Source organism: Perissodus microlepis, chromosome 22, assembly GCF_051167445.1.
Source record: "Perissodus microlepis isolate ML-2025 ecotype Zambia chromosome 22, ASM5116744v1, whole genome shotgun sequence".
In the NCBI taxonomy this organism is placed as follows: domain Eukaryota; kingdom Metazoa; phylum Chordata; class Actinopteri; order Cichliformes; family Cichlidae; genus Perissodus; species Perissodus microlepis.
Window position 1 is genome coordinate 11,671,938 of NC_140481.1, and position 13,416 is coordinate 11,685,353.

The 13,416-nt window shown below is 38.7% G+C and overlaps 1 protein-coding gene across 2 annotated transcripts in view; it reads left to right on the forward strand.

The window, feature by feature from the left end:
* csmd2 (CUB and Sushi multiple domains 2) overlaps positions 1-13,416 on the forward strand; it is a 270,938-nt gene that overhangs the window by 204,979 nt on the left and 52,543 nt on the right. For both annotated transcript variants that reach the window (XM_084918556.1, XM_084918557.1), the window contains 6 exons: positions 245-349; positions 504-622; positions 3,214-3,283; positions 4,618-4,734; positions 5,760-5,969; positions 7,461-7,649. In XM_084918556.1, the coding sequence (XP_084774682.1) occupies positions 245-349; positions 504-622; positions 3,214-3,283; positions 4,618-4,734; positions 5,760-5,969; positions 7,461-7,649 (810 nt within the window). The remainder of the gene's footprint in view (positions 1-244; positions 350-503; positions 623-3,213; positions 3,284-4,617; positions 4,735-5,759; positions 5,970-7,460; positions 7,650-13,416) is intronic.

The following is a 13,416-nucleotide window of genomic DNA, read 5'->3' on the forward strand; positions in this document are numbered from 1 at the left end:
GTTACTAATATCAGGTTACAGTTTTTTCTCTCTTTTGGAACAGTTTTTGGTTTTTATCATCTGAACACTTGCTTAAATATTGGAATAAATTCTCTACTTGTGAAAAAGTCAATGGGTCGTACCATTGTGCTGCTAACAGACGCGTTTTTCAGCTGTTTGCCTGCAACTCACGCATAGTTACTTATAGTGAGCAGCTATAGAGGAGATAGCATTCCTGAACTCCACTGTTAATCTTCTCGCAAAGGCACGACGGTCCCAGCTCTGCTCAACAGCACCTCCAACCAACTCTACCTCCACTTTTTCTCTGATATCAGCGTGTCTGCAGCTGGATTCAGGCTGGAATACAAAAGTAAGTGGTGTGGGGAAAAAAACATGTCCTTCAAATAGTGTTTGTTTCTTCTTAGAGTGACATTAAGGTTTATTTGATATTTTCTCTTGTTGTAATTTGATTTTTTTTTTTTTCTCCCTCTCCATATTTTTGTTTCCATTCATCATCCACTTAGCCGTGTCTTTGACTAACTGTCCAGAACCTGTAGTTCCTATGAATGGTATCAAGGTTGGAGAGCGCCTTCAGATGAATAACGTGGTGTCATTCCATTGTGAACCAGGATATACGCTACAGGTAAACTCTCCAACTTCCATATAGTTCTGTCATGTATGACCATCGAAAATAAGCTGAATCTCACCTTCGATAGTGTCTCTCTTGTCAGCCCTGCTTTTGTTCACTTGCTTGCTCATGCTGCAGTTCTTTTTTTTTTTTTTACAGCACTTTGATATGTCAGGATGTAGAATAGAAGAAAAAGAGAAACAGAAGTTGAATAGATGGACTTGGTCTTCTGGCTATTTTAGTTCATTTCAAGTTTTCTTGCAAGTGATCATTTTTATTCTCTATAGTCTGTTGCAAACTTGCAATAAGGTAGGCAGTACCCTGGCTTTGGCTTTAACAGGTGCCATGTATGGGTTCTGTATTATGTTCTGTAAAAGCCAGATGACTAACTTGGAAGTAAATCATGACCAATATAGGATTTTAAGACCTATACTGATGACTGACACTAGTGATTTAAAAAGCCAAGCTCTTCTTCTTCTTTATTTCAGAGACAAAACAGATTTCCCCAACATGTATTATGTGTAATTGTGTATTTACTCATTTACGTTATATCTGACTCTTATTGGATCAGCTGGTTGTTGTGCTTTTGGCAAACGTGTGTTGCCAAGAATAGTGGACAGTGTCAATTCAACTATTCAATATCAGTTCTCATATCATGGTTCAAAAGTGATTTTCCTAGTTCTGCTTTCATCCACTGGCCATGATAAATGCTAGCAAATAAGTAGCCACAGTAGCTAATATCAGCTGATGATATTGGCTAGTTGATAAAAACCAAACAGCTGGAAGAAAAATGGTACTAGATAGACTTAAAGTCAGAAACTTCACACAGACAAGAGTGAGACTTAAACACACAAATTCATAATCAGATTCTTTAATAATGTGATATATTAAATGGCACTGAAATGTGTGGGACTTTGCAGTGTGCATGACATTGCGCACATTGTGATATACTGTCTGATTTGTGACGATAACATTAGCAGCGCTAGCATTATCAGTATTCCTTTGGTAAATAGAAACACGGTGGTGCAGAATATAATTACACACTGCTGTGGCCGAGTGTTATATTTCAGTTTCACTGACACAAATAGAACTGTTTTCTAGATGAAGAGCTGCCCTGATTAATACAGCTGTCATCTGTCTTACCTTCTGCCTTCTTACCAACTTGCTGTCACAGAGACGGTGGTGCTGCCGCCAGCTAGGGCTGCAGACACATTTAGTCACAATTGGCTGCATAACACCTTACAACCAACAGTGAAGCTGTGTTGTACATTCATAAAATGTAAGTAATATCTATAAGCAAGAGTTACATTTCATTATGTAACTTACTAGTTTTGTAGTTTTATACCTCTAAACTTCCCAATAAGCTTATAAGAAAGTTACCATCCAAATTCAAAGTAAGCATGTTGACAAGTGTCCTCGGTTTGTTAGCTATAATATGAAGGCCGTGACGCTGGTGTGCTGAGAAATCAGAATTCTGTATTCCCTTCAAAAAAGTGCTCCTGAAGTCATCTGTCCTTCAGGAGGCAGATGGTGACATCGGAAGAGAACACTGGGTACAGTAGTTCACACAAATTCTATTTGTACTCCATTGAGACTATGTGTCTCCGTCAGTTCTCACTCCTTGTTCTCACATTAAAATGCCAGGTTGGATTTACGTCACTCCTATTTTCTCACTGGTTGTGCTTAGCATTTTCCTTTCGGTAGACTTCATTCAGTAAGCTCGATTGGTCCGGTGGCAGTGATGTGTTTCCCTAAAATGACCAAATTTCCAAAAAGGTTTTGGGAACAATGTGCGAACAGTCAGCTTCACAAGGATTAACAATATTTTTTTTGTGTGTGTTTATGTTAGCATTGCTCATCAGATCACATTATTTTTATCACTGAGGTCTAATAAATAAATTGTACAGCATTTCTAATTAAATTTGTTTTGTAAATGCGTTCTCCTGTGTTAGTTCATTCTATCAGCTGGCAGACTGCTTTTCCTCTGCTTTTACACCAGACATACATGTCCTAACAAAGATATCCTGTATAGCTGTGACTGTGCATAAAACCTATCCCCAGCTTCAGGATTACTGTTCTTTCAATGCTGAACAAATACCTTCGTAATAAATGTTATAGCCACAGACTTCTGAGATTTTGTTCTAAAACATTGAACATTTGAAGACTTCTTATGGCCTGGCTGTCAGGGTTTGTCTGATTATAAACAGTCTATTTTGTCAGTCTGTTATGTTCCAACGTGCACATGTGACATTTTTAAGCCATTTTCATGACAATTTTCTAAGAATTGCGGCAAGTGCTTTTAAATTTTCTGAAAAATGCCAGTTTTTCATATTTGGCTTTGCAGAAATGACTTTGAATTTTTCCGCACTCTTTCCCTGTCTTTTTCTCGCTCTGTATGATGCTCTTTATGTGCCGCTATTGTTCTCTGTCACTTCAGATGGATTTAGTCTTTTAGGCGCCACATGAAGTCATGCAGAGAAAAGCAGCAGGATCAAATAATTGGAGCAACAGATGAGTGACAGTGGAGCGAACAAGTTAATTCATTGCCTGCTCTTTTTTTTCCCTGTACTTGTCTTTGTGCATGTGTGCATGGACGCTTCTCGCAGGGGAACTCGCACATCACTTGTATGCCTGGAACTGTCAGACGATGGAACTACCCACCTCCTCTCTGCATAGGTAAAAATGCCTTTCTTTACTTGCTCCTTGTGTCCTTGCCCCCTCCTGTTTACTTCCTGTGCCTTTTCTAAATACCAGCTTTTTCCTTTCATTGGGGATCTTTCGCTTTAAAAGAACAGCAGCCAGGTGATTCAAAGTATTTGAAATGAATTACTTTATTATTAAACAGTATAGTGCAGATGACAAAGTTCCTCCCAAGGTTGTTCCCAATCAAAAATCATTAAAACAAGACAGCAAAAGAAAAGGTTATAGTCAATTGTTTGTCTTTTTGCTTGAGGCTGTGCACGCTTTTGCACTTTTAAAGTGAATTTATATTGCTACCTTGAAAGCTGAGCGAACACGCTGAAAGTAACTGCAAAAGCTCCTCTCTTTAAGTGTTTCCTGTCTGTTAGAACACCTTGACAAAGTGGTTCCACTTATTGGAGCAACCTACTATACCCTAATTAGTTCCAACTCACACCATGATTGGTTGAAGTCGGTGGGAGATTCATCGTGTTTACAGGCATCAGCAGTTTCCTGATTACCTCAGGCTTTCACTGCTACAGGATTACATTTAACCCTTCACTTGTTCCTTGCAGAGACACAATGATACATCACCTTGATTTTCTCTGTTTGACACATAGCCTGTTTGTCCCATTCATTTCTTAATCTTCCCCCCTATGTTTGCCTGTTTCCCCCTCCCAACAGTGCCTCTTTCATTCTTTTTCATTGAGTCAGCTAATTCTTTTACCACTAGCTGCAGTATACTTTCATCTCGGCGACGTGATCTCTTGCTCTTTTTATCCTCTTTGATCTCATCACCTTTTTCCTCTAATTATTTCCGTGCATTTTTTTAATCTCTTTTGAGACTTAGTCCTTGATTTTAATCAAAGAAATGCTTTTATTGAATAAGCGGTTTAACATAAAAGGAGGAAGATGAAGAACAGCAAAGTATACCATACTCAGCACCGCTAAATCACATATCTTGTGATTAATAAAAGTATGAGGTGGCTGTAGAGTTCATTGGTGCTTGAGATACCCTGTCCAGTTGTTGTCATCTTTAGATGTAAAATGTTTAACACATTTATCAGTATTTTTTAAGTTTATTTTGATATCTTTAACATAAAATACATTGCATTTTATCGTTGCTAATAAGATCTGTAACTATTTTGACTGGAGTGAAAAAATTGTGGCTTTAAATTCACTTTCACCTCTCTTATGCTTCAGTAAAAGGATGGTCATCCTTTTTTATGAATCTGACGACTGAACAGATCATTGTTTTGTAAAATAGTTGTAATGTGGCTGAATCACTTTTTTGCGGATGCTAATGAAATGCTTTGTCTGGACTCTGCCAGCTCAGTGTGGTGGAATTCGGGAAGAGATGGAGGGCATGATTCTCAGTCCCGGTTTCCCTGGCAACTACCCTAGCAACAGTGACTGCACCTGGAGAATCTACCTGCCAGTTGGTTACGGTGAGAGACATGAGAGGCTCTTACAGCATGTCACGCTGGCATTTCTACACTAAAGAACCTTTAATTATGCAACTTGTAAGGCTGGACCGTGGAGTGACAGTGTTTGTACATGTAGATTTATCTTGATAATGACAGTCGTGTCTGGAAGGCTCTCAAGAGGTAGTCTAAAATAAATGGAACTATCTGGAGCCTTAGACTAAAAATAGTGGGATAAACATTTTTGGGGAAGTTGAACTTGATTAAATTGTTTTTCAAATATTGCTGAAATGTGTAGCATTACACACATACAATGCTATATTAGTTATGCTAGGTGTGGCTAACACTAATGGAGCTAGCACCATTAGCCCTTCTTTTAAGCGTGCTAGCTTCCAGAATGTTACACAGCCTAAATACGACTATTCTTTTCTACATGAAGGTATAATAGAACTGCATTGGTTCATACAGCTGTCATGACAACTTCTCAGGAATAATCCGCACTCATATTTCTGGTGCGGATAAGTGAGGGCAGCATTTAGCTACTCGCACAAAATAGGGGTGCTCTCATACTTTTTTTTAAGTAAGTATAAGAGCGCCACAATCTACTTTACCACATTTACCTTTTTGATTTCACGGATGAAATGTGCAACAGCAGTCTGGCAGCTGCCACCTGACAGCAGTCACCTTAACAAGCTGCTTCCTATTCACTCAAGTAGGTTTCTGATGTGACTAAGCTACAATACAAATCCTTGAGTACCAGCATGCGTAAATCAGCTCCCCTGTAAAAACAAAAATAAAGGACATTCAGTGTCATTTCATTTTTGACATTTTTTTTTTTTTAGGATTTTTGTTTATTTCTGGAATAATTGTAAACAATTATTTTCGCCCCGCCCATTCACTCTTGTCAATTGAGTGCTACGGCTGAATTGCAACCATTTTCTGCACATAATAAGAAGCGGAATGACTCGCCTACTTTAGCTTTGATAGTATTTTTGGGAAGACAATGTAATTTTGTTTTTTAATGGCCATTATCCATTTCTTATAAACAGGAGCCCACATACAGTTCCTCAACTTTTCCACTGAAGCCAACCACGACTTCCTCGAGATACGCAATGGGCCCTTGGAAACAAGTGCTGTCATTGGCAGATTCAGTGGCCAGGATGTTCCCTCATCCCTTCTCACCACCTCCCACGAGACCACAATTTATTTCCATAGTGACCATTCGCAGAACAAGCCTGGCTTCAGGTTTGAGTACCAGGGTAGGTATCCAAATGTGATGGCCTTTTAAAAGATCAGGAGACTAGAGGTGGGATATAATCTGAACTTTTGGATTATGTCTGAGAAAGCAGACTTATTATATGCTTTTAATATTAAAAATAACAACCAAAACTATTTTACCCATTGCAGAGCTGGGCCAGTATCAATATTCAGAGCTACTTTGTTCTGCACGCGTTACTCCAGCACCTGTGGCACTTTTAGGCTGCTTCAGTCCATTTTTCCTGTTACTGAAATGTGATTCAGCAGAGGAGTGCCGAATGCACGTATCAAAACTAATGCAGTATAAAGAATATCAGAGCTATTTTGCCTGAATTGAAGCAATTCCAAAATCAGTATAAGAGTGAAAGCCACAGTGATGAATTTCATCTTGCGGAAGGAAACGAATCAATCATTATCTTCAGGAGTGTTTACTTTTATTTCAGCAAGTACACTTAAGTACTATTAGTGTCGCTTCAGTGTGAAATTTATTCATGTAAAGCCATAACATTACTGAATTAGTGCTATAACTGCCTCTGAAGAACTAATCAGCGCAGAGAGGCAGTGAATTCCCCGGATAAATAGCTGTATATAAAACTGCTGATCACTTCAAAGATTGCTTTAGCATGTGCCAATAAAAGGCTTCATTGCATATCTGCACGTCTGCAAGGAATAAATTCCCCCGGTCCGCAAATGCAACAGGCACACTAAGTTTGTGTTTTGTGATTCAGCAAACGAGCCAGCAAATCGAAAGGTAGCATTGTGCATTTACATAATTATGTGTACATTAGCATATAAATCAAGCATTATATTTGCAAATACCATCCCTCCCCTCCCCTTTTTTGCAATATTTGCATGAGTTATCTCCTACAAAGAGAAGCTGTGATCCATAGAAATCAATTCCTTTAGTCATATTTATATTCGTGCTTTTCAAGGCTCACTGCTTGCCCTGGTTTTGTATCCAAAAGGGAAAAAAAATAGGAATAAGAAAAGTAAGAATTATTTACCCACGCTACCTCTGATGACTGCATCATACTCCTCTGGTACAAGTCAAACCTGCCTTAGGCATTTTTTTTCCCTCCTCTGAAAACTCCTGTCTAAGAAGGCGGAGGGGGATGAGGAGGAGTGAGTGGGAGGTTGTGCCTAAGGAACAACAGACACATGATGAAGGGGAATTGAAAGTGGGAAATAAAAATAGAGGATCCTCCGCTATAACAGTGTTGTTGTCTGGAAGCTGAGTATTCACACATTAAGGCAAGTCTTTAGTGGTTTGATAGCTACTGTTAGCTAACTTCAGACAGTAAGAGAAAAACTATTTGAACATCCATGCGGGTAGCGTTCACAACCACAGCAATCATCAGAACAGTGAGCCTTTAAGAAACGTACTTTCCTGATCGACTTTGTTGATGTGAAAATAATATGATTCTCTGTTTAAGTTTCATAGCTGTATGAATGTATCTAGCTTTAATAGCAAATTTCTCTTCTTTTTCCCTTAGCTTATGAGCTACAGGAGTGCCCAGATCCAGAGCCTTTTCGCTACGGGGTGGTGGTGGGTGCTGGCTACAACGTGGGTCAGTCTATTTCCTTCGAGTGTCTGCCCGGGTATCAGCTGACGGGACATTCCATCCTCACCTGTGAGCACGGCACCACCCGCAACTGGGATCACCCTTTCCCCCGCTGTGAAGGTAAGTGATGCAAGCAAACAAGAGGACAGCTGTGCGCAGAACTAAACGAATAAAACGATAACTTGCTGTTAAAACTGTAACGTATTGAACTATTACATCATTAGAGCAAAGTGTGGCCATGGAGATAATGATTATCTATTATGAATAATGTAATTAAACTGAATTATTATCCCCTATTAATGAAGCAAAGCACTCCTCAGCGAAAAATCAATACCGCGCTAAAGAGAAGCGGAGACAAATAAAAGATGAATAAAAGAGAGGCTGGATTGAAAGGAAAAGTAATGGATGCTGTTCTTTCGCCTCGTCCTTGACCCACATTCTTGCGTCGATTATTCAATAAGGCCGGCAAAATTACCGAGAGAGGTGATGGCCGTGACACTGGAACTTTGAATGGGCGAGCGGGGAGATAAATGGGAGTGAAAGGAGGAGCAACCGAGTGAAAAGGCACCGGGAACGGGAGTTTATTCTCGCACTCGTGCTATTTTCTTGTATGTGGGCTTTTTCATGAGTCACGTCCAGTTTGAAGCTGAAAGATTATTTCCAGGGACCTGAAAGAAAATTATACTTGCATGTGTGTGCGATATGCTTATTGTAGTATAATAGAATTCTTATACTAATTATGTTAATGGCAAGAATTAGTATTGTTATTATTCAAATACTGTTGCATTGTCCTATGATATCAGTACTTAGTATAAATGAACAGTTTATTTTTGTAATACTGATAGATAAAGCATTTAATATGCTTCATTTCATTCAGGCTCAATGCAGTATTTCCGCTAATGAATACGACCCATTAAAATGCATATATGTAGTAATCTGTATGCATCCATGCACTCAGTACTTTGTGTATTCATGTGTACTCAAAGTGGGCATATGCTTGTATGTGAGGATATGTGTTTGAATAAGTCCTGACTGTTGCCGTATTTCACTTTTGCCCTGATGCTGTGGCCTGGTTTGTGGTCTGATGAAGAGGTTAGAGATACCTCTGTTTAATGGCATAAATGCACCTGTGAACTGAACCACACTAATGCCCAAATAACATTCGGTTTAATGCTAAAACAGCAAGAGTTCAGCTATTAAAGCTGCAGACAGGTCATTCTAAAACACAGGGTTTGATAAGGAATGCTTCCCGTAGTCCCTGTTTGCTTCACATAAAGTGACAATAAAATAATAGAGCAATAAGCTTCTCCATCTCAGGGTTGTGCGCAAACATGCAGATTGTGGTTTCCCGTGTGTCTTTGACCGTGCGCGTGTTCTGCTCTTGTTGAATTTGTTGAACAAACACACGAGTGAGCGAAGAGAAGCCCGTGTTTTATAACCACTTCAATAATTGCAGGCTATTTATAGCATACTTGTGTAGTGCATACTTGTCGTGCAGACTCTGGATAACTGTCAGATGAAAACCCATCAGATGTAGAATCAATCCAGGACAAATCACTCAGTCCTGAAACCCCCAGACTACCAGACTCGTCTTCAGGGAGAGCATAGAGCAAATCCAATTCTGATTTATGTCCATAACTCTGTTCTTTCTCCCGTCCATGCTGAAGGTTAGCCCGGTATGCGTGGCAGTAGCGGCATAGCATATTGAAAATTAATAACACGTAAAAAAATACTCTTCTCAATGGGTATAAATGTTACTATTTAAATTTGACTTCTTTTTGTTATTTTACCTGCACTAGCCCACTTTGCATTATTATCATGTCTCAGAACTAGATATTTGTGCTCTTGTTTGATCTCTTTGTTCTTTTTATTTAGATTGTGTTTTATTTTTATATGGTTGCAATAAATAAAAGAAATTCTATGATATATGTATATCAAATACTTGAGAAAAACACCCTTTTCAGTTTCCCCCTTTTGTCTATGAAAAAAATTAAGTCTGCAAAATAGAAAAAAGGACTTCTGTTATTAGCATCTCTATCAGTACCACGCTAGATCGTTATTATTATCATAAAGCACTTAGTAATCCTTTATTTCAGTTTCTATAACTGTTCCTTTAATATCCTTGCCATTGCCACCTATACTAAGTTGTACATGAATTAAAAGCTTAGTATGCTTTGTCTCCATAACTACCCATTCTTCATTAATAGCACTGAAATAAGCTCAAACACAAGGCTGCTATTGCTACTAGGCAACAAGTTACTCTAGATTAAATCTAGCTTGTTCTGGTCTTATTTATAACTGACCAGTAGTTTGACACTTATTAACCCACACAGGTAGATGGATATAGAATAAATATAAATATAAATATAAATATAAATAAGGCTTTATTATGAACATGTTACAATAGTGCAAAAACGACAGAAAAATATAAACAAAACAATAATTCTATTAAACTTATTCAATAGAAAACAAAAAAAAGCATGATTTAAAATTGATTAAAAAACAAACAAACAAAAAAACAGTAGATAAAATCAGAACAGTAGATAAAATCAGTAGTTAAAATTTAAGTTTTGAAATTTAAGCTTAAAAGTGTGGATTTGGTGTTTTATTCAAATGCAGCTGAGAACAGGGGAGTCTTCAACCTGGATTTAAATAAACTCAGTGTTTCAGCTGATTTGAGGCATTCTGTGAGTTTGTTCCAGATATATGGAGCATAAAAGCTGAATGCAGCTTCTCCATGTCTGGTTCTGACTCTGGGAACTGATAAAAAACTGGATCCAGATGACCTGAGGGATCTGGAAGGTTCATACTGGGTCAGGAGGTCACTGATGTATTTTGGTCCTAAACCATTCAGAGCTTTATAGACCAGCATCAGAACTTTAAAGTCTATCCTCTGACGGACAGGCAGCCAGTGTAAAGACCTCAGTGCTGGACTGATGTGGTCCACTTGTTTGGTCTTAGTGAGGACTCGAGCAGCAGAGTTCTGAATGAGCTGTAGTTGTCTGACTGATTTTTTAGGTAGACCTGTAAAGATGCTGTTACAGTAATCAAGCCTACTAAAGATGAATGCATGGACTAGTTTTTCCAGGTCCTGTTGAGACATCAGATCTCTTATCCTTGAAATATTCTTGAGGTGATAGTAAGCTGATTTTGTTATTGTCTTAATGTGTTTTTCTAAGTTTAGATCTGCATCCATCACTACACCCAAATTTCTCGCCTGGTTTGTGGTTTTTAGATGTATAGATTGAAGTTCTCTGGTGACCTGTAATCATTTTTCTTTGGCACCAAAGACTATTACTTCAGTTTTGTTTTTGTTTAGCTGGAGAAAATTGTGGCACAACCAGTCATTAATTTCCTCAATGCATTTACCAAGAGCCTGTACAGGGCCTCTGTCTCCTGGTGACATTGTGATATATATTTGTGTGTCATCTGCATAGCTGTGATAGTTTATTTTGTTGTTCTTTATAATCTGTGCCAGTGGGAGCATGTAAATGTTAAACAGAAGGGGTCCCAAGATGGAACCTTGGGGAACTCCACATGTGATACTTGTCTGCTCAGATGTGAAGTTACCTATTGATACAAAGCATTTCCTGTTTTCTAAGTATGTTTTGAACCAGTTTAGTACAGTTCCTGAAAGACCTGTCCAGTTCTCCAGTCGTTTGAGTAATATGTTGTGGTCAACTGTATCAAATGCTTCACTGAGATCCAGTAAAGCTAAGACTGACATTTTTCCACTGTCTGTATTCAGACATATGTCATTAAACACTTTGGTCAGAGCGGTTTCAGTGCTGTGGTTCTGTCTAAAACCTGACTGGAAGGCATCATAGCAGTTATTCTGTGTTAAGAAGTAATTGAGCTGTTGAGAAACTGCTTTTTCAATGATCTTACTTAAAAATGGGAGATTTGAGATCGGCCTGTAGTTGTTCATTTGTGTCTCGTCAAGATTGTCCTTTTTCAGTATGGGTTTAATTACAGCAGTTTTTAGTGGTTCTGGAAACACACCTGACATTAAAGAAAAGTTGACGATCTGTAACAGGTCTGACTCCAAAGTCTTTGAGACCTTTTTGAAAAAACTTGTTGGCAGAACATCTAAACAGCAAGAAGAGGAGTTCAGTTGACCTAAGATGTCCTCCAGGTCTTTGCTGTTAATAGGGTGAAACTGTTTGATGGTGTTTAAACAGTTTTTCGGTGGACACAGTACATATCCTGAATCTGCTGTTGATGTACCAATTGCTTGTCTAATCTTTTGGATTTTTTCTGTGAAGAATTTGGCAAAGTCATGCCAATGAAGTTCAGCTGCCACTGACACAGGAGGGTTTGTTAGCCTGTCAACTGTAGAAAATAAGACCCGAGCATTATGACTTTTTTTGGTGACGATGTCAGAGAAGTAGGACCTCCTTGCACTCCTCAGTTGTAAATTATAATTGTGAGGTTTCTCTTTATAGATGTCATAATGAACCTGGAGGTTTGTTTTTCTCCATCTGCGCTCAGCTTTCCTACACTCTCTTTTTTTCATTTTTCACCAGTGTGGAGTTTCTCCAGGGAGACTTTTTCCATCCAGAGATAACCTTCACCTTAATGGGAGCAATAGTGTCCATTACATTTAACATTTTAGCATTGAAGCTATTGACGAGCTCATTGACTGAACCTCTGGACAGGTCAGGTGTTAATGGGAAGACCTGGTTAAAGATCTCACTACTGTATTCGGTTATACACCGTTTTGTGATCACTGCTGTTGATATATTTGTGTGGGCTGAATTTTTACTTTCAAAGAAAACACAGTAATGATCAGACAGGCCCACATCAGACACAGTAACCTTTGAAATGCTCAGGCCCTTGGAGATCAGTAGGTCAAGAGTGTGTCCTCTATTATGTGTGGCCTCTGTTACATGCTGAGTCAGCCCAAAGTTGCCCAGAGTGTTACTCAGGTCTTTAGTCCCTTTGTCCTGAGGGTTGTCCACGTGGATGTTAAAATCCCCAACAATAATTACACAGTCGAAATCAACACAGATCACAGACAGCAGTTCACTGAGATCATTAAAAAAGTCTGTGCAGTATTTGGGTGGCCTGTAAACATTAAGAAACACAACTTTGGATGGGGCCTTCAGCTGTAAAGCCACATATTCAAAAGACTTAAAACTTCCAGGAGATGCTGCTTACATTGAAATGAGTCATTAAATAAGACAGCAACCCCCCCTCCTCTCCTGCTCACCCTGGCCTCACTGATAAAACTGTAGTTAGGAGGGGGAATAAACAGTAGGAAAAAGCACAAACTTCTCCCCTCCTACCTTAAATTCTACATTTTGCTACATATATTTGGTTTCATAACCCCAGTAACACGCCAAAACATATGCATATTTAAAGAAATAGATGCACATGCACATATACACACATATACATAAACATGTATACACACACATACACTTAAATGCATGCATAGACATGCACAAATCAAAGCCTTTCTTCCCCCCTGTGCCTTGGAAAAACCATATTTTGTTGTTTTTTTAAACTGGCTCATGCAGGGACACTTTATTCTGAGGTTGGTTCCTTTACACACCTTGTGAATCCATTACTGCTGCAATTAACAGACCCTTTTCTTAAATGAACATATTAGAAAAATAACTGGAGGTCTGTTGAGATACACAAGGCCAGGTCGAACCATTGCCTCAATAAGTGGCTTTAGACATTTTCAAATATGTCTCCCAGCAGACTAAGCGCTATAATAATGCTTAAAACTTCTATATTATTATGACCCAACAGCTTTCTAGCTGGTAAAGGATCCTGTCAATTCTCATCTGTGTGGGTTAACATGTGTGAATGTTTTAATAAATTAATAATGACCAAGGCCTCGCTTTAGATGGACTAACATTTTTGGAGTTAAAAAGAT